We start from the raw sequence: 21,294 nt of genomic DNA on the forward strand, positions 1-21,294 counted from the left end.
TTTGATCAAAGTGAAAGTTCTGAAAATCCTTAAAAGAGAAAGTGTGTCAGATATTTACGAAGGGATGTGCAGAACTTTAGCAACTGAAGGTATGGGCACCAGTGCTGGAGTAATTAACATTCGGGATTCTCAAGAATCCAGAATTAGAGGAGGACAGATATTTTAAAGGGTTATGAGGTTCAGGAGAATACAAACATAGGATGATAGGATACATACAGATACTGACATGGAGAGTTTAAAAATGATGATGCAAACTTTAAAGTTGAGGCATTTTTAAATCATGAGCCAATATTTGACCACAGGAGTGAATGGAAATAAGTTAGGACACAAAAAGCAGAGCTTTGAATTACATCACCTTTACAGAGACTGCAGTGTGGAAAACCACCCAAGAATGTATTGGATTAATCAAGTCAAGAGGTAACAGATGCACAGGTGAGAGTTTCAGCAATAAATGACTTAAGGTAGGGACAGAGTCAAGCAATATTACAAAAGTGGAAGTAAGTGATTTTAATGATGATACAGATATGTGATCATAAATTCATCAGAGCAAAACGTTACAGTTTGGCTTAATCTCTGACAGTGCCAACGAGAAATTTGAAATCAGTGATTTGGGAATGCTATTTGTGACTTTGGCCCTTCTACTATTTAGTGAAGGAACATTGCTAATCCAGTAATGGACATCACACAAACAATTTGACAAATTAACAACACAAACATCTGATCAGAAGAGAATATTTCAAAAAGCATTCTCGGTGTTTGCACCTACCAGATGAAAGCATAAGACAGGCCTTTATTTATGTAATAATCTCAGGCCAGAAATTAGAAGTGGATGATCTATTTTGATCCCCTTTCAAGAAAATAAATCACTTGCTATACAGTGCTTTAGTAAAGAGTTTACCATTTAGCTGGAATGGTATTTTAATTGTCCAGAGGATGTCACTGACACTGTTGGTGAAGGTTAGCTCCAAGCACTTGAGTTAGCTAAATTGTGTCAAATCTTTGACTGCCAATTTTGAAAGTTTGCTGTTCATGCCTTTAAGATGCCCTGATGGTTAATGGCAGTATTTCTCTTTAAGGTACACGTTAATAGATATCTTGCGTGCCATATTGCTATCATTGGAAGCAATGATTGAAGACCCAGAACTTCAAGTGAATGGATTTATTTTGATCATCGACTGGAGCAACTTCACTTTCAAACAAGCCTCTAAACTCACCCCAAGTATGCTTCGACTGGCTATTGAGGGACTGCAGGTACAAATATTTATTGTTTGCAATGGAAATATTTAATCAAGATACAGATATTTTCAGTTCAATTGTTATATTTATTCTTGAATCACATCATTTCATTGTACACAAATATATTATTGTCCAAGATTTTCTTGCTTTTATACGTGATAATTATATTTTGAGAGCAAATGACTTTATATAAATAATTGGATATTCCCCAGGAGGAACGTTTGGTAATCAATATGTGAAGGACATTGCTCTTGCAGAAAGAAGCAGTTCAAGATGAAGTGATTTTATGGAATGAATATACTGCAGTACTAATCAAGAATAATAGCTTTATCAAAGCTATGCGCTCATTTCCTATGTTTTGTCTATCCTAACAATCTAGCCATTGATTGCTATTATATCCCATTATGTTAGACTAGCTCTCAAAATATATTTGTGCATAGATAAATTTAAAATAAAATCACTTTGCACTGCAAAATGCAAGATGTAAGAGGGTGAATTAAAATGTATTGTTTAATTTTTACTTGGCATAGGTCACTCATTGAAGCTGGGAATTTAGTTCCCTGAACTAATTTCCTTGAACATCTGAACATTATAAAAATAAAATAAAATTGCATTTTGAATGAGGTTATTTGGGCCATAGAATCTTCCATAGCCAGCAGACACATATTTGAGTTTAATAGCCAGTTGGATAATCACCCTTTTTTAAAATCAGACTTTACTTATGCATGATGAATAATTACTATTTTACTGAGAATAGCAAACATTTCATCTTCAGTTTTGAAAACAGATGTGCCCATTTTTATTTTAATTATTAAGGACCCAAAAATTGAAGCGTATGATTGCTGACAATGGGATTTGCTAGGAATGGATTACTAATGAACAAAACGGTCATTATGATACACCTGCAACTTTAATTCCCAATTATCTTATGAGCCATTTAAATGATATAAATGTTTAAAAGTTCATAATTGCAGTTGAAGATTGCATAATAAGGCAACACATAACCTATTCTCCTCACATCCCATGAAAGGTTGAAAAAAATGTGGAGAATCACTCAATAAAAATTATGGAAAACTCAATTTCCTAATCAAGCCTTGGTTGTGCTAGTAAATTCTATAATGGACTGTTGCAAAAGGTTTTTCTATGGGCAGAAGAAATGCCAATGTGCCAGAGATAGTAAGTGTTGAAATATGCCATTGAGATGTAACTGAAGTGCCAATTATTCAGATAATCTGGTAGAAAGTTTGGAAGAAGTTAGATAGCTTGCAGAAGGATGGAAAGTTGGGAGATAACTATTAAATCTATGGACTGAAGTTGCAGTCCATAGATTTCATGAACATACTAGAATCTTATTGGTAAAAAAATGCGTCCGACAAGGGTTTCTCCCGACATAAAGTCAAGTTAACAAGGATATGATTTATAGGAACTGTTAATAACTCCAAAGTGGAAGGAGTGCAAAGCTGGATGTTTTGGAGGAGTAGACAAGAAAATCTTGGTCCTCCTGGCTCTGAGCTAATGCTCAAATATACTTACTTCTTCCAATTTCTGGGAGAGATCTGGGAAATCCAGCACTCAGTGTCCTAAAAATAAAACATAAAATGGTCATGAACAGTCTCTTCAAAATATTTTAATGAATAACTTACAATGAGAGAGTGGGTTAGTTACCTATGTTATCTGTTAATGGGCGATAGTGGCTTAACGCTAATGCAACTGGGCTAGTAATCCAGAGCTCATGATAATCCTCTGAGATATGGGTTCAAATCCTCCCATGGCAGCTGGTGGAATTTAAATTCAATGAATAAATCTGGAATTATAAAGCTATAAACATCCATCTTGCCTTTAGTGAGTCTTTTATCCTTCCCTGGTCTAGTCCACATGTGACTCCAGATCCAGAGCAGTGTTGTCTCTTAACTGCCTTCTGACATGGCCATTCAGTTCAAGGGCAACTGGGCATGGGCAAGAAATGTTGGCCTTGACAGTGACTCCCATGACCAATGAAAGAATAAAGAAATAAAAAGCTAGATATCGAATGGTTTCAAGACAGATTTGGGTTGCTTATCAATCAAAGGGATGGACAGAGTGTCATAGTCATGTAGTCATTCAGCAAGGAAATAACCTTTCAGTCAAACCAGTCCAGGCTGGGCATAATCCCAAACTAAATTATTCCCACCTGCCTGCTCCTGGCCCATATCCCTCCAAACCTTTCCTGTTCATGTACTTATCCAAATGTCGTTTAAAGGTTGTAATTGTGCTCACATCCACCACTTCCTCAGGAAGTTCATGTCACACACAAACCACTCTCTGTGTAAAAAATTGTCCCTCATGTCTTTCTTAAATCTCTCTCCTCTCATCTTAAACATGTGCCCCCTACTATTGAAATCCCTATCTCAAGGAAAATACACCTATCTGTACCTCTCATGATTTCATAAACTTGTATAAGGTCACCTCCCAACCTCCTATGCTCCAGTGAAAAAAGTCCCAGCCTATCCAGTCTTCCTTTATGACTCAAACCTTTCATACCCAGCAACATCTTGGTAAATCTCTTCTGAACCCTCTCTGGCTTAATAATACCCTTCCTACGACTGGGTGACCAGAACTGGGCATAGTACTCCAGAAGAGGCCTCTCCAATATCTTGTACAACCTCAACATTATGTCCCAACCCCTATACTCAAAAGGTGTGAGCAATGAAAGTTGTTGAATGGCACAGTGCTACATCAGTCTTACATTTGCACCAAGTGCTCGTTGTGTATGTGGCAAACATGCTGCATATTTTCTTATTTTAACTTTAAAATTGACATTTTTGACTTTATTGGGGTATTGAATCAGCTGTTTGTTAGACACCACAAACGGTTTATTTTCATACGCCGTGTGTAATAGGCAGCTAGTCCATTATCCGTCAATTTTACTTACACTGCAAGCCTGTATTATACAGCCATTTGCTTCCAGAAACATTATAAAGAAGCAAACTTAGCTAGCTTGTACCAACTGCTTTTTACGGTCTTTAATAGGGTATGTGGCAACACCAGTACCCTATGTTGTGGAGGTCTCAGCAAGTATGATGTGGTGAATTAGGTGGCTTAATGTTTGGCACACTCACCTCAATTCAGTCAGAGAACGGTTAGGAGGAGCTATAATGGAGGCTTCTCAGACTTCATTAAACTTCCAGTAGTCCTCATGTACCTACACCAGTAGACACAGAGGGCAATATCTTACAGTAATTGCATTTGTGGTGACTTATTGTTGCCATTTTTGTCATTTCATTGAAATTTTAATCATGGGACAGAGGTAGTGGCTTTGAAACCAATAATCCAATGGCAGTTAAGGAGACATCTAGTAAATATTTTAGGTTCAGAAGGATTTGTAGTTGATATAGATAGTTGTGTATTCATTGACTGGTGGCAGCCTTCCGTCTCAAATGACAATGGTTTGTGTTGTGGTAGTCAATAATGTGAAAAAGTATTAATAATAAGCAGTAATAACAAAGTTGTAAGTTTATATCAAAGTCCATTGCAAAATTAAAAATATAGAGCTGAGCTGACTAATGCCTGTTGCTCCACCATAACACCATAGGACGATAAGACATAGGAGCAGAAATTAGGCCATTCAGTCCATCGAGTCTGCTTTGCCATTCAATCACGGCTCATAGATTTCTCAACCCCATTCTCCCGCTTTCTCCCCCTAGCTGTTGATCCCCTTGACAATATCTCCATCTTAAATATACTCAATGATCCAGTCTCCACAGCCTTCTGTGGCACTGAATTCCATAGATTCACCGCTCTCTGGCTGAAGAAGTTTCGCCTTATCTCCATTCTAAAAGGGCCTCCCTTTATTCTAAGGCTGTGCTCTTGGGTCCTAGTCTCTCCTACCAATGGAAACATATTCCCAACATCCACTCTGTCAGGCCATTCAGTATTCAGTAAGTTTCAATTAGATCCCCCCCTCATCCATTTAAATTCCATTGAGCATAGTCCCAGAGTCCTCAAACATTCCTTGTATGTTAGACTTTTCATTCCTGGGACCATTCTTATGAACCTCCTCTGAACCCACTCCAGGACCAATACATCGTTCCTGAGATATGGGACCCAAAACAGCTCACAATACTCTAAATGTGATCTGACCAGAGCTTCATAGACCCTAGGAAGTACATCCCTGCTTTTATCTTCAAGTCCTTTCAAAATAAATGCTAACATTGCATTTGCCATCCTAACTATTGACTCAGCCTGCAAGTTTACCTTGAGAGAATCCTGGACTTGAAGTCCCAACTTTCTTTGCATTTCAGACCTCTGAATTTTCTCCCCATTTAGAAAATAGTTTATGCTTCTATTCTCCCTGACAAAGTGCATGATCTCACACTTTCCCACGTTGTACTCCATCTGCCTGTTCTTTGCCCATTTTCCTAACCTGTCCAAATCATGTCCAAGGTGGCTGATGTCTACATCTGGGCCATTCATTTGATGCATTCTGAGTTACTCATAAACTGTCACTCAGTACCACTCACTGATATTTTTGATATCACTCACTTGAGCGGAGTTAACTCGAATTTTAACCTTTAATAGGATCATGAACTAAAATTTGGACTTAAGAGTTCAAAATTTATTTTCAATATGTAATTCTATCCAAGTGTTTTTCCATTAACTAACCTTTAGCAACTATTATATACACTTCTCATGCATAATCCATCCCAAGACAAATAATGAAAGAAAGATAAACGAGTTTGTGAGGTCCCCAGAGAGATCAATTTGAGGAAACTTTTAAAAAGGGAAAAATAGTAGACTTTATAAGTATAATTTGTTATCTCTCTCAGCTTTTGTTAACTAAGGTTTGGATTAGTATGTTTCTTAAATTATCAGTGTGAAAAATAGTTTCTTAGGGAAGAATCTCCCAGCCTTTGAACAATATAGATTGGGATGAGGGGGGGGGGGTTGGAAATTTGAGAGAATTACGTGAGTGTCGATTGGGGCCTTCCCTGACATCAAGAGAAACAAGTCACATTTTCCAACTCAATTCTGAACATTGAGATGAGATTTTTGGTTGTGAGCAGAGGGAAGCATATTAACAGTGATTAGCTCTTGTTATCACCTTTATTATTACTTAATCTCACCTCATTAATACATATTCTTCTATTCTACTACTTAGAGTCATAAAGTCATAGAGATGTACAGCATGGAAACAGACCCTTCGATCCAACGTGTCCATGCCGACCAGATATCCCAACCCAATCTAGTCCCACCTGCCAGCATCCCTCCAAACCCTTCCTATTCATATACCCATCCAAATGCCTCTTAAATGTTGCCATTTAAATTGTACCAGACTCCACCACTCCCTCTGGCAGCTCATTCCATCCACATAGCACCCTCTGCGTGAAAAAGTTGCCCCTTAGGTCTCTTTTATATCTTTCCTCTCTCACCCTAAACCTATGCCCTCTAGTTCTGGACTCCCCGACCCCAGGGAAAAGACTTTATCTATTTATCCTATCCATGCACTAGCTGTTAGAATGCTGAGATGCTGAGAATTCCTGACCTGAAAGTCAGCATGGGTACCCAGTGACCCCGACTTGCCACTTGCTCCTTTGGATCTCCATCTTGGAATTTCCAGTAACAATATTTCAGAGCATGTTGACAGTGACATGCATCCAGAGTCCACAGACACTGGCACTCAAAACAGTACGGAGAAATTTCTCAGATAAATAGCAAACAGTTGGAAATTATAATCTGCACTATTAGTGACTAAACACCTAACCTCTGCATAAGATATTCTCCATTTTGACCTTCATTAAAATAAGGCATGGAATAATGAAATGGACTGCATGTACTTGATATCACCAATAGAAACAAATCCATTTTGAAGAAAATTGCTCGGAAAAAAAAACTTAATAAATAGACTTTCAGCCTAAACACTTCTCATCCTACTTATAATTTTCTGATTTTCAGATTATTTGCCTATGTCTGAATGAGGCAGATTTGCTTGTTGCTGCATCTGAAATTACTGAACTTGATTACTTGGTTGCAACACATAGTTGACCACTGGGGAGAGTCCTTTATAAGTGTAAGGATCCAATTTTGCTCTATGCACTGCAACAAATTATTTTTGGTATAGGGACAGAAGCATTTGTCCCATTGTCTATTTATCAAATTTGCTATATTCAATTTCTTTTATCTGATACATTCAACCATCTCTGAAAATTTAGTGCAGTGTTAATAATCAGTCATGTGAATAGTATAATGCTTACATGAACTATCACCTGTTATTTTAACTTTTTAAAATCATTGTCTTAAGGTGGCCAATAATGGTAGTTTATGTAGGTTACTTCGATGCAAAGTGATCTAATGGAGATTACGATATTCACCATACAGGTCTACATAACCTGGTTGATCTCAGGTGTAGAGGTACTATCTTTGGAGGAGAGGTTGAATAGGTTGGACCTGTACTCTTTGGTGTTGAGAAGAATGAGTGATGATCTCATTAAAACACTCAAGATTCTAAGGGGACTTGACAAGATAGATGTGGAATGTTGTTTACCCTGTTGGGAGAGTCTGGGACCAAAGGGGACAATCTCAGAATAAGGAGCTGTGCATTCAAGACAGAAATTAAGAGGAATTTTTTCTCCCTGAGGGTAATGAATTTATGGAATTCTTTATTGCATAGGACTGTTGATAACATATTCAAGGCTGAGATAAACTGATTTTGAATTAGTAAGGGAATCAAGAGTTATGGGGAAAAAGCAGGAAAGTGAAGCTGAGATTATCGGATCAGCCATTGAATGACTGGAAGACTTGGACTAAATAACGTACTTCTGTTCCTATGACCTTCATCTTCCTATATTCCAGGTATAACTCTTAAACAGCAGACAATTTGCTCATAATTTTTGTTGACTTCAGTCCTGTCAGAACCCAAACTGGGCATCAGGGAGCAGGTTAATGCTGGACAATTGCTGCTTGGTAACACTGTTGATGACACCTTCCATCACTTTATCGGTGATCAAGAGGAGAATGATATGGAGATAATGAATTGTCCTGTTTTTAGTGTACAGGACGTTCTGGGCTATTCTTCACATTGCTGAGTAGATGGAAATGTCGTAACCGCATTGAAACAGCTTGGCTAGGGGTATGACAAGTTCTCCAGTGTTCAGGAATATTGCCAGAATGTTTTCAGGACTTGTAATCTTTGCAGTATCCAGTGTCTCCAGTGACTTCTTGAGATCATGCTGATTTGGCTGAAGACTGGCATTTTTACTGCTGGCGTCCTCTAGAGGAGGCTGAGATGGATCATCCACATGGCACTTCCGGCAGCAGATTATTGCAAATACTTCAGTTTTATCTTTTGCACTAAAGTGCTGCGCTTCCAAATCATTGAGGATGAGCCTCTTCCTCCAGTGAGTTGTTTAATCATCCACCACCATTCACGATGGATGTGGCATGACTACAGAGCTTAGATCTGATCCGTTGGTTATGGAATTGCTTAACTCTATCTATCACTTGTTGCTTTTGCTGTTTGCATGTAAGTAGCCTTGTGTTGTAGCTTCACCACGTTGGCTCCTAACCTTGTTCTCTTCATTGAACCAGAGTTGTTTCCCCTGGCCTGATGACAATAATCGGATTGTGGATATGCCAGGCCATGGGGTTACAGATTGTGGCAGAGTACAATTCTGCTGATGCCCCACACAGGTATATAGTCTTGAGTTGCTAGATCTGTTCAAAGTCTATCCCATTTAGTCATGATCTGGAGATGCCGGTATTGGACTGGGGTGTACAACGTTAAAAATCACACAACACCAGGTTATTGTCCAACAGGTTTAATTGGAAGCACTAGCTTTCTGAGCGATGCTCCTTCATCAGGTGGTTGTGGAGCAGCGCTCTGAAAGCTAGTGCTTCCAATTAAACCTGTTGGACTATAACCTGGTGTTGTGTGATTGCTAAACTTACCCTATTTAGCATGGTGATACTGCCTCACAAGTTAATTGAAGGAATTCTCAGTGTGAAGACTGGACTTCATCTCCTCAAGGACTGTGCGGTGGTTACTCCACTGATACTGACATGGACAGATGTAACTGTAGTAAGCAGATTGGTGCGGATGAGATTAACAATGATTTTTCCTCTTGTTTGTTCCCTCACCACCTGAGACTGACCAAGTCCAGCAGCAATTCCTTTTAGGACTCATCCATCTTGGCTAGTGGTTTCACCACTGGTGGGAGATATTGAATTTACTCAGCCATAGTACATTTTGTGCTCTCTCCAAATGGTATTCTACACGCAGGAGTGTTAATGTTTCAACTGGGGATGTAGCAGAGTTGGGGTGGGGGAGGGGGTGGTGGTGGTGGTGGGTGGTGGTGGAGGGGAATGTTGCGGGTGGGAGGAGGGAAATGTGGAAGTGGTGGTATATGGTAATTAGCAGGAGCTTTCCCTGCCACATTTGACCTGATGACATGAGACTTCATAAGGTCAACGACCACTGTCAGGCAATTGGCCGCTCCCACTCTGTCCCCTCTGCTGGGTCTGTCCTGCTCGTGGAGCAGCGCATGTCCAATGATAGTAATGGTGGTGTCTTGGACATTGTTTACATGATATGAGATTGGCAAATGCCTTTACTTTTTTTTCAGTCTCACTGGTTGATGAAATGCAAAAAATGGTTTCAGTAATTGGCAGCAATTTGCTGCATGTCTTATGACACCGAATCAAAACTGTCGAGCAGTATTCATGTTGTTTGCTGGTGAATGTTTGCAATTTTGTTGAACTGACGGGCACAAAATTGAGCCTGCTGAAAATTCTTAATCCGTGATATGGGACAGTATGGTGGCTTAGTGGTTAGCAATGTTGCCTCACAGCACTCCGGACTCCAGTTCAGTTCTAACCTCGGGTGGATCATGGATCATAGAATCCTTACAGTGTAAACAGGCCCTTTGGCCTAACAAGTCCACACCGACCCTCCAAAGAATCACCCACCCAGACCCATTCCCCTATTACTCTACATTTACCCCTGACTAATACACCTAACCTACACATCCCGAACACAACTGGCAATTTAGCATGGCTAATTCACCTAACCTGCACATCGTTGGACTGTGGGAGGAAATCAGAGCACCCAGAGAAAACCCACACAGACACAGGGAGATTGTGCAAACTCCACACACAGTCATCCAAGGCAGGAATCAAATACAGTTCCCTGGTGCTGTGAGGCAAAAATGCTAACCACTGAGATGCCCCAGGGAGTTTGCATGTCCTCCCTGTGTCTGAATGGGATTCCTCCAGGTACTTTGGTTTCCTCCCACAGTCTAAAGATGTACAGGTCAGATGGATTGACCATGCTAAATTGCCCATAATGTGCAGGCTAGGTGGATTGGCCAGAGAAAATGCATAGATTTGATGGGCTGAATGGCTTGTTTCCACACTGTAGTGATTCTATGTAAAAGCAAATATTGAGCTGGCATAAGTTTGATAATGATCACAAGGTGGCAAATGTGACAACAACTTTAATTTCACAACAAAAGTGTTTGCAGGATGCCAAAATATTACAGAAGGTGATGTGAATTTATCTTCTCAACATAATTCAGTAGTAAACTGTTAATACAGTTTCCAGTGCTAGTTTCCTGAGATCATATATCCTTGAACTATTATTATTGGTCAGGTTCTGTTTGCTTTAATGCAACGTTATGGCTATACCGCACATGATTTTGGAAGGTTGTGTTAGTATCTCATAGATTTTGAGCTCTCACTTAAGTTCACACTTTTGATTAGTTCCAGGACACAGTGGCAACTGAAGTAGGTACAGCTGCATTTTACAATAACAGGCTGTGTGCTGCAAAATGTAAACTTGTTGTTTCTCATATGGCGCACTGCGTGAGAGGGCAGTATCAGGGTACAGAAAGATGAAAGAGAAGCAAATAGTGATGGACAAAATCGCCAAAAATAAACACCATCAGAAAAGGTGAAACAAGTACCAAGAAAAACATGGATAGTAGAACTTGACACTTGGTAGAGGTAGAAATTGGGCAAACCTGGTTTATTTTCACTTGAATGTCAGAGGCTGAGGGGTGAACTGATCGATGGTTACAAAATTATGAGAGGCATGGATAGAATACATAGTCTTTTTCTAAGGGTAGAAATATCAATTACTCAGGGACATAGGTTTAAAGTAAAAGCAGGAAAGTTTAAAGGAGATGTGAGAGGCAGGTTTTGACACAGAGAGTGGTAAGTGCCAGAGGTGGTAGTAGAAGCAGATACAATAATAAAATTTAAGACATATATTCACAGACCTGTGAATAGGCAGGGAATAGAGGGAAATGGCACTCATAGAGGCAGAAGGTTTTTAGTTTAGAAAGGCATCATTTGTCAGCTAAGGCTTGGTGAGCCAAAGGGCCTATTCCTGTGCTGTACTGTTTTTTTTCTTTTTTATTGTTTGTACAAAAATTAAAGAAAGCCACAGTAGATGTAAAAAGTGGACCAGATAGAAAATTAGGCAATGTACTCTGAGTTCCATTCCTCCTCCTTGGCACACCAGTCTGTAAAATCTCTCTGATACAAAACACCAGGGACTGAGAAAAGACCTGGTGAGCAATAAACACGTGCAGACCATCTTGTTCTGGAGTATAGGGTCTTGTCTTCAGACCAGAGAGCCGGGGTGAAACCTGCAATGCCTCTAGTTGGTAAGGCCTGTGGTGATGCCACTGTGAGACCCACTCCTGAAATCAAGACCCCAGGGTGACCTGCCAGGCAGAGGCCAGTATCTACAGAGATCAGCAGCATCACTTGGGAAGCTGGTTGCTGCTGGATGGTGATATTCTAGAAAGACAGGATCTTGCAGGATCCAGGTTATAGGTAAACAATGTGGGGTCGATAAGTGAGGTTATTTGGGGAGGAGGCAAGAGGATCAGAAGCAAGGGGTAGAGTGCATGGCTCTGGATTGGGACTCTTACTCTACTTTCTAATTATTCAGCCCCTTGACCTGACAGCAATTGTCATTCATTGAAGAATCCTCCCCAAAGAGGTATCAGACAACCCACATAAATGTACAAGCCATGCACACCAAATGGTAACAGATCCATTTAAAATGCGGTTAGTCCAGCAGTGGTAACATGTCGCTCATAAGTGGTCCTTCATTGACAATGAAGAGCTTTAATTGGCTGCAGGGTGAGTAGGTCATCCAGACACCCTCCCGCCCAGAATTGAAATCCGCTGGGGGTACATCATCACTCCATTCAATTAAATGTTTTTCCTGCCTTCTCCACATACTCCATGCTTCTCCTATTGTCAGTGTCTGCAGTCCTCCATACACTCCATTTGTTAGCTTTGGTGGGAAACAATCATAGAATCTATATCACCTTGGGTTCATTCTAATCTTTTCACATGGAAAAGAATATCGCTAGAATATCAAAGCATTAAAATAATCTAGCAAAGGAGGACATGGTAAGAGAATAAGCAAAATAAAGATACAAATCAAAGAAAGAGGAAGATTGGAAAATTAAATATTTATAGGTGAAGAATTCAATAAAATAAAAAAAACAGAAGAAAAGTAATCATAAATCCTCATGAAATAGTTTCAAAACAATGTATTGCATTTTCTAATCCCATTGCTCCATTTTGTGTGTATTTAGTCATCACAGTCTCCTGTATATTTTATAACGTTCATTACTTTAGCCACAGCCAAGGCAGAAAATTCCATGCTATTCCTGATGACTTTACCTAACCTTGCTTTTGGTTTTTAGTGCATTTTTATGGGTTTCCATTAGTCTTAATCTTGTGACTTCAGGCAGGATTTTTCTGGAGTCTTGATGATTCAGGAAACATTTGAAAACAGCAGCCGGGACCTGGATATGGATGTTTGGTCTCCATTTCCAGCTAATAACAGGCGGGAAAAGAGGGTGGGGTATGAATTACACAGGCAGGAAACAGGAATCAGTTCGGCCATTTGGAAATATGTTGAGTTGAAACAGACTAATTTTTGATGCTCCAAGTGTCTTAACCTGCAGTATGTGAGTTGTGAATTTATAGTGAATACATAAACATTTTTGAAGGCTTCATAAAAGACGATACCTTTCTGCAAAGCTCTACAAAGTAACATTTTAAGCAAAGAAGTTTTACTTCAGAGACAGAAGTGGATAAGAGGGGGAGGAAGAGGGAGAGAGGAGTAGAGTTGTGAAAAAGGAAAGGCAGGTACGTATGGCACTTCTGGTTTATTTCCAGCTTTAGCTGGATAATTAGGAGTCAGAACACCCTGCCAAACTGGGTTAAAGTTGTCTGTTGTGAAGAAAGAAGCTGAGAAAAATTGACCCAGCACCTTCCCATGCATGGGAGACATAGAGTGGGCAGTGGCAGCCAGCACAAAGGTACCCAGGCAGGAGTTAGGAACTGATAGAGCCACTAAAATGGTGTAGTGAGGAGGTGGCAGGAATAATATCCTGAGAGAAGGACCCTCCTTCTCTGAAGAAAATTTCTCACCATGACTGAGGGGCAGTGCAATCAATGATTATGAAAGGCCAGGCCAATGGTCTCTCCTATGGTGGAGGAAGACTTTGTAACATGATCATCTGATCCTATACCCTGACCCTTACTCCAGCTGGCTCCTTCTAGTGCTTTTTCCCTCTTTGGCATGTCTAACCTAGCCACTCTCCAATGCATCCCCACCACCATTGATACATTTGCTTGGCTGGTGGAATGCTTACCCATAGACATGGCAAGAGAAGGTGAGGACTGCAGATGCTGGAGTTCAGAGTCGAGAGTGTGATGCTGGAAAAACACAACAGGTCAGGCAGTATCTGATGAGTGGATTCCTGATTAAGGGCTTATGCCCAAAATGTCGATTCTCCTGCTCCTCGGATGCTGCCTGACCTGCTGTGCTTTTCCAGCACCACACTCTCAACCCATAGAGATGGCACCACAGATGAAGAGGGCAATGGGCTTCAATTCCAAAGCCAAGATCCCACAAGTTTAGGAAGTGACAGATGATGCAGTTTTGCTACCAACAGGGTATTTTAGCCAATGTGCAATTGCTTAAGAGGCCTCCCACAAGGTAAAAGAAATTGGGCATGGATATTGTGGTATTGAAGAATCCAAAATTAATACAATTTTATTATAGCTCATTATTATCTACAAGATCGTAAGACATAGAAGCAGAAGTAGGCCATTCAGCCCATTCAATCTGCCCTGCCAATCAATGAGTCCAGGTCTGATCTGTTAATTCTCAACTCCACTTTCCTGCCTTTTCCCTATAATCCTTGACGTCCTTACTGAATAAATATGTATCTGACCTTTGAACATCCTTAATGACCCAGCCTTGATAGCCCTCTGCGGTTAAGAACTCCACAGATTCACTACCCTTTGAGAGAAGAAATCCCTCCTCATCTCTCATGAGGTCTTAAATGAGTGACCCCTTGTTCTGAGATTATGCCATCTGGACTAGACTCTCCCATGGGGGAAACAACCTTTCTGCATTAGAACTGTCAAGTCCCTGAAAATTCTTTTGTATTTTACAAACACTGCCGCTTATTTTTCTAAGTTCCAATAAATACAGGCCTAACCTACTCAACCTCTACTCTTAAGACAGTTGCTGCATGCCTAGTATTCACCTAGTTGACCTTATCTGGACTGTCTCCAATACTAATATGTCTCTCTAGATAGGGGACCCAGAACTGTTCACAGTATTCCAGATGTGGTTTAACTAGTGCCTTGTATAGTTTTAGCAAAGCCTCCCTACTTCCAGACTCTATTCCCTTTGATACAAATGCTAACGTTTCCTATTACTCATGGAACTTGAATGGTAGCTTTTTGTGATTCATGCTTGTAGACTCCCTGATCATTCTGCTATCTAGCTTACTGTAGTCTTTCTCCATTTAATTAAAATTCAGCTCTCTTTTCTTTCTGCCAAATGCATGACCTCACATTTTCCTATGTTACATTCCATCTGCCAAGTTTCTGCCCATTGGCTTTTGCCTGACAGTCTATATCCCTCTGCAGACTCTGTCATTCTCAGCATTTTCCTTTTCACCTATTTTGGTGTCACCCGAAAAGTGTGATATTTAATTTCTTCATCCATTTTGTTATATTATATTGTAAATAATTGCAGTGCCTGCACTGATCACTGCACACCATTGCCTACCTGGTCCACACAGGTTAGAATCATAGAGTCACGCAGCACAGAAGCAGACCCTTCAGTCCAACTTGTGCATGCCAACAATGTTTCTTAAACTGAACACAGTCCCATTTGCCTGTGTTTGGCCCATATCCATGTACCCTGTCCAAATATTTTTTAAGTGTGGTATTGCACTCTCCTCCATCACTACCTCTGGCAGCTTGTTCCATAAACACCACCCTCTTTGTGAACAAGTTCCCTTCAAGTTCCTTTTAAATCTTTCCCCTCCCACCTTAAACCTCTAGTTTTGGATTTCTCTCCCTTGGGAAAAGACCTTGGCTATTCACCTTAATGATGCCCGTTATGATTTTATAAATCTCTATGAGGTCACTCCTCAGCCTCCTACACTCCAATGAAAAATGTCCCAGCCTATCCAGTCTCTCCTAATAAATTCAAAACTTTCAATTTCAATTACATCCTTGTAAATCTATCTTGCACCTTTTCTTGATCAATAATGTCCTTCCTAAAGCAGGGCAACGACCATTGCACTCAGTATTCCAAATGTGGCCTTACCAATGTCTTGTACAGCCGTATCATGACATCCTAACTCTTGTATCTAGTGCTCTAACTGATACAAGTGTTCTAAAGGCCTTCCCCACCCTGTCTAATTATAATGCCACTTCCAAGGAACTATGTACCAGCATCCCTAAATCTCCCTATTCAACAACATTTCCCAGGGCCCTACCATTAAATGTGCAAGTCCTGCCCTGGTTTGACTAACCAAACTTCAACACCTTGAATTTATCTACATTAAACTCCACCTGCCATTCTCGGCTCACTGGCCTAGCTGATCAAGATTCTTAGATAACCTTCTTCATTGCCCACAGGGATTTATCTGCCTTTATGAGCTTTAAGACTTTCAGCACATTGGTGTCATCTGCAAACTTACGAACCATGCCTCCTATATTCTCACCCAAATTGTTGATATAAATAATGAACAACAGTTGACTCAGCACCAATCCTTGTGGCACCCCACTGGTCACAGGCCTCCAGTCTGAACAACTCTCTACTAACATATACTGGTCCCTTACTTTCAAGCCTATTTTATATCCAATTGGCTAGCTCTCCCTGGATCTCACGTAATCTAACCTTACTAACCAGTCTACCATGCAGAACCTTGCTGAAGGCCTTGTTATACACCATGTAGACAATGTCTACCACTCTGTTTTCATCTATATTCTTAGTCACCTCTTCAAAAAACTCAATTAAGTTTGTGAGATACAATTTCCCATGTACAACTCCATGTTGACTATCCCTAATTAGTCCTTGTGTTTCCAAATGCATGTAGATCCTCTCTCTGAGAATCCCCTCCAATGTATCCACCACTGATGAGTTTCCTGGCTTTTCCTTGCAACCTTTCTTAAATAATGACACAATATTAGCCACCCTCCAGTTTTCCAGCACCTCATGCTTGGCTGTCTATGATACAAATAAGATTGCGAAGGGTCTCACAGTTTCTTCACTAGCTTCTCAGAATGTCCTGAGATATACTTGATTAGGTCCCAGGGATTTATCTGCCTTTATGAGCTTTAAGACTTTCAGCACATCCTCTTCTGTAGTGTGGATGCTTTTCAAGACATTACTACTTATTTCCCCAAATTCCCTAGCTTCCACGTCTTTCTGCCCAGTAAACACTGATGTAAAATATTTGTTTACGATCTCACCCATCACCAGTGGTTCCACACAAAGATGACCTTGTTGATCTTTAAGGGGCCTTATTCTCTCCCGAGTTGCTCTTTTGTTATAAATATACTAGTAGAATCTCTTTAGATTCTTCTTAATCTTATCTGCCAAAGCTATCTCATGTCCCATTTTTGCCTTCCTGATTTCCCACTTACATCCTATAGTCCTCAAGGGATTTATTTGATCCCAGCTATCTATTCCTGACAAATGCTTCCTTTCTTTTCACCAGAGCCTCAATATTGCTAGTTATCAAGTGTTCCCTACTCCTACCAGCTTTGTCCTTCACACGACCAGGAACATGCTGACCCTGAACTCTCATTATCGTGCGTTTGAAAGCCTCCCACTTGCCAGGTGTCCCTTTATCTATGAACATCCTCCCCCAGTCAATTTTTAAAAATTTGTCTAATACCATAACAATTGGCCTTGACCCAATTTAAAACTTTATCTTGTGGACCAGGCCTATCCTTTTCAGATTTGTGGTCACTGGTCCCAAAGTACTCCTCCGCTAACACTTTCCCTGCCTCATTTCCCAAGAGGAGGTTGAATTTTGCCCCTTCTCTAGTAGGGTCATCTGCATATCGATTGAGAGAGTGTTCTTGAGCACATGTAACAGATTCCTCCCCATCCAAGCCCTTAACACATGTGGCAGTCCCAGTCTATGTTTGGAAAGTTAAAATTCCCTACCAATAGAATCTTCTTACAGCTATCTGCAATCTCCCACATATTTGCTCCTTGACTTCCCAGTGACAATTAGGGGGGCCCAAAATGTAATCCCATCAAAGTTATCATCCCCTTTTTATTTCTCAGTTCCACCCATACAGCTTCACAGGATGTGCCCCAGGAATATCCTCTCTAAGTACTATTGTGATGATTTCCTCAAACAAAATGCCACTGCCCTTCCTCTCTTACCTCCACTTTTCTCCTTCCTATTACATTAGTACCCAGAACATTGAGCTGCACGTCCTGTCCCACCCTCAGTCATTCCTGAAAGGATCCCCTTATCCCAACTCTCTGTCATCTATTGATTAGCTAATTATCTTTTCAGGCTAAGATGCTACTTCAGTACTACAAGTTCTTATTAGGTCACCAAAAGTGTAGTATCTCATCAATTGCATTTGTTCTACATCTGCTACCTTCCCTTTATTTATTCTGCTTGTTACCTCTTAAAAGATTTCTGGTTAATTTTCCGGCATAATTTCCCCTTTGTGAAGCCATGCTGATTCACTTGATCATATAATGTATTTTTAATGCTCTGCTTTTATACCCTTTATAACAGCCTGCACCATTTTCCCAATAACAAACGTTAAGCTAAGTGACCTGCCTTTTGTCTCCTTCCTTTTCTAAATTAAGGTGTTGCAATGGCGGTTTTCCAATCCTCGGAAAACTTTTCCAGAATATAAGGATTCCTTGGCGATACTGCCAATGCATCCATTATCTCTGAAATGTCTTTCTCTGATATCCTAAGGTACTTCCTATCTGATGCCAGGGACTTAGTGGTCTTTCACCCCATTAGTTTCCCTGGCATTTTTTTCTTTATTAATAATTCTTGTATTTGTTTCCTCTCCTTTTTCCCTTGAATATTTGCTAAGTTTGGAATGCTATCAATGTTTTCTACTGTGAAGACGAATGCAAAGCATTTATTCAACACCTCTGCCATTTCCGGGTTCCACATCGTTATTTCCCCAGCCTCAGTCTGTAAAGGCCCTATCTTCAGTTTAACTTCCCTCTTCCTTTTAATGTATTTAAGTAACCTTTGCTGTCCTTCTTCATATTGCAAGTTTACTCACAAAGTGTATTTTCTCTCTGTTTTATTATTTTATATTACATTTCTTAGCTAACTAGGTTTCTAAGCTAATACTAAATTATTGTGTCAGGGCAGCATGCATCCATTAGCCTGTCATGCTTCAATGATGTACAGTGATAGTTGTTTTGCGTGTACAGCAAAGCAGTGTGCTAATGTGAGGACTTCACTGGAGAGAACACAAGATGTCTTCTTATATTGTGTTCACCATGACAATGGTCACATAAGTGTGCTAGATCACGAGATGCATTTGTACATGATTCCATCTGAATCCAAACTTTCCCCTTCTGATTAAAATAAAAGAAAAATGAGCGATGTATAAAGTATATTTTGAATTACCCAAATTACCATATGTATGCACAATAGTTGTCAAAGATCATAAAATGTTTGTTATTCCAGCTAGTTCCACTTTTTGTTTATTTATTCACATACATGGCACACAGTCTGCAAAATGTCTGTAACTCACGATGGTACACACATGGATTGTTGGCTGTTTCTTCAACATTTGCTGGTTGGCATGATTTGCTCTCTGGCTCAGTTTCAAACTGTTCTCTGCTAATTCTGTTGACGTATGCTGCTACAGAAGCTCATATTTCCTACGATTGCATTTGCTACATCGAGCAAGGCAATCTGTTTTGGGACTTCAGCATCAATATTCTTCTGTGTTCTTGCAGTCAGACCCTCAATGTCTTGCGGCTGTTCATCTGTTTGTTAGTCAGTAGAGCCTGTGAAATACTGTAAATCTCTTCTGGAGCATTTCAGGTCATTATTCTGAGGTTTCAACTTGATGCTGCTGAGATGAGTGGCTTTACCATCGTGTCTGAAATCTGGAATTCTCAATCTTCAGATTTGAAATAGCACTGGGCTCCCAGATTAATTTGCCCTCATGGGTGAGTGTCATTCCAGCACAGAGCGACAAATTCACCTTCCAGGATTTCAGATCACCAGCTGGGAAAACTTTTTACAGGTCTGCAAAGCTTACAGTTTGTCAGCAAGCACCAATGTCTATCTGGTACTTTATGTTAATTTATCGCTGTCATTCTGCTGTCCTTGTAAGAATGGTTATAAACTATTCTTCATTTTTAAATTTGATGTAGACGACCTCCTTTAAGGTGTAGATTGAATCATCAGAATCTTCATCCACTGTATCTCCAATACCCACAGTTGATTTGCCCATATTGTTGTCTGACATCTTTGTAGCAATTGACTTCAATGCTTTTATGATCCTGTTTGCCTTCTTCCTGGCTAAACACTTGCATGCAAAATGGTTTAGCTTCTTTAGTTAAAACTTTATTTTTTCCACTTGTAAGCCAAATCACTTAAGCGTGTCAGGTTTCCATTCCAAAAATACAGGCATCGCCGGCATTTATTGCTCATCCCAGATTGCCCTTGAGAAGGTGGTGGTGAGCTGTCTTCATCAACTGCTGTAGGTAGACCCATAATGTCATTAGGGAGGGAATTCCAGGGTTTTCACCCAGTGACACTGAAGGAGCAGTAATGTATTTCCAAGTCAGGATGGTGAGTGGCTTGGAAGAGAACTTCTGTTGGGTTTCAAACCCATGTTCCCAGATCATTAGTCCAGAGCTCTGGATTTCTCATCCCTTGACAGTGCCATGAAGAACGCTGTAACGATGAAGATTGTAAGATGCTGTTGAGTGACATCAACCAGCAACAAGGCAACCAAGTAGTCAGACAAATGCAATAAAAGACAGCATGTGCTTCTCCTGACAGGTATGTAATCACCTGGCAATGAGCTGTCAGCCCTCCAAAGTGTTGAATTTAACTTTGAAACGTTATTCTTGTAAACTTTGTTTTACCAATATGTGTAATAGTTGAATTGATAACACCTGTTTATGTACAACCATGTGTATGTGTTTGAGGTACATCATTATGTTGAGAAGTTCGGATTTGAATGCTGCCACAGCAGATGGTAGGATTTGATTTCAATAAAAAGTCTGGAATTAAAGAGTCTCATGATGACCATGAAACCATTGTCAATTATCGGAAAAACTCATCTGGTTCACTAATGTCCTTTAGGGAGGGAAGCTGTCATCCTTAACTGGTCTGCCCTACATGTGACTCCAAGCCCACAGCAATGTGGTTGACACTTAATGCTCTCTGCACAATTGGGGATTGGGAATAAATGCTGACCTGGTCAGCATCGCCCACATCCTGTGAATAAATAATGAAAAGGAAAGTGATATTGTGTTACATCTCATGATCCTTCAGTCAGTATATCCTTTAAGACATACAGTATCTGAAAAATGTGTTGCTGGAAAAGTGCAGCAGGTCAGGCAGCATCCAAGGAGCTGGAGAATCGACGTTTCAGGAATGAGGAGGGTGTGCCAAGCGCGCTAAGATAAAAGGTAGGGAGGAGGGACTTGGGGGAGGGGCGTTGGGAATGCGATAGGTGGAAGGAGGTTAAGGTGAGGGTGATAGGCCGGAGAGGGAG

General features: G+C 40.3%; 1 protein-coding gene across 1 annotated transcript in view; it reads left to right on the top strand.

The window, feature by feature from the left end:
* Positions 1 to 280: 280 nt before the first annotated feature.
* The window catches only part of clvs2 (clavesin 2), a 79,189-nt gene continuing 58,175 nt past the window's right edge, over positions 281 to 21,294 (top strand). The window contains exons 1-2 of the mRNA XM_043675061.1: positions 281 to 417; positions 1,077 to 1,251. Coding sequence (XP_043530996.1) covers positions 281 to 417; positions 1,077 to 1,251 — 312 coding nt within the window. The remainder of the gene's footprint in view (positions 418 to 1,076; positions 1,252 to 21,294) is intronic.

The sequence above is a fragment of the Chiloscyllium plagiosum genome, chromosome 3 (assembly GCF_004010195.1).
Source record: "Chiloscyllium plagiosum isolate BGI_BamShark_2017 chromosome 3, ASM401019v2, whole genome shotgun sequence".
In the NCBI taxonomy this organism is placed as follows: Eukaryota; Metazoa; Chordata; class Chondrichthyes; order Orectolobiformes; family Hemiscylliidae; genus Chiloscyllium; species Chiloscyllium plagiosum.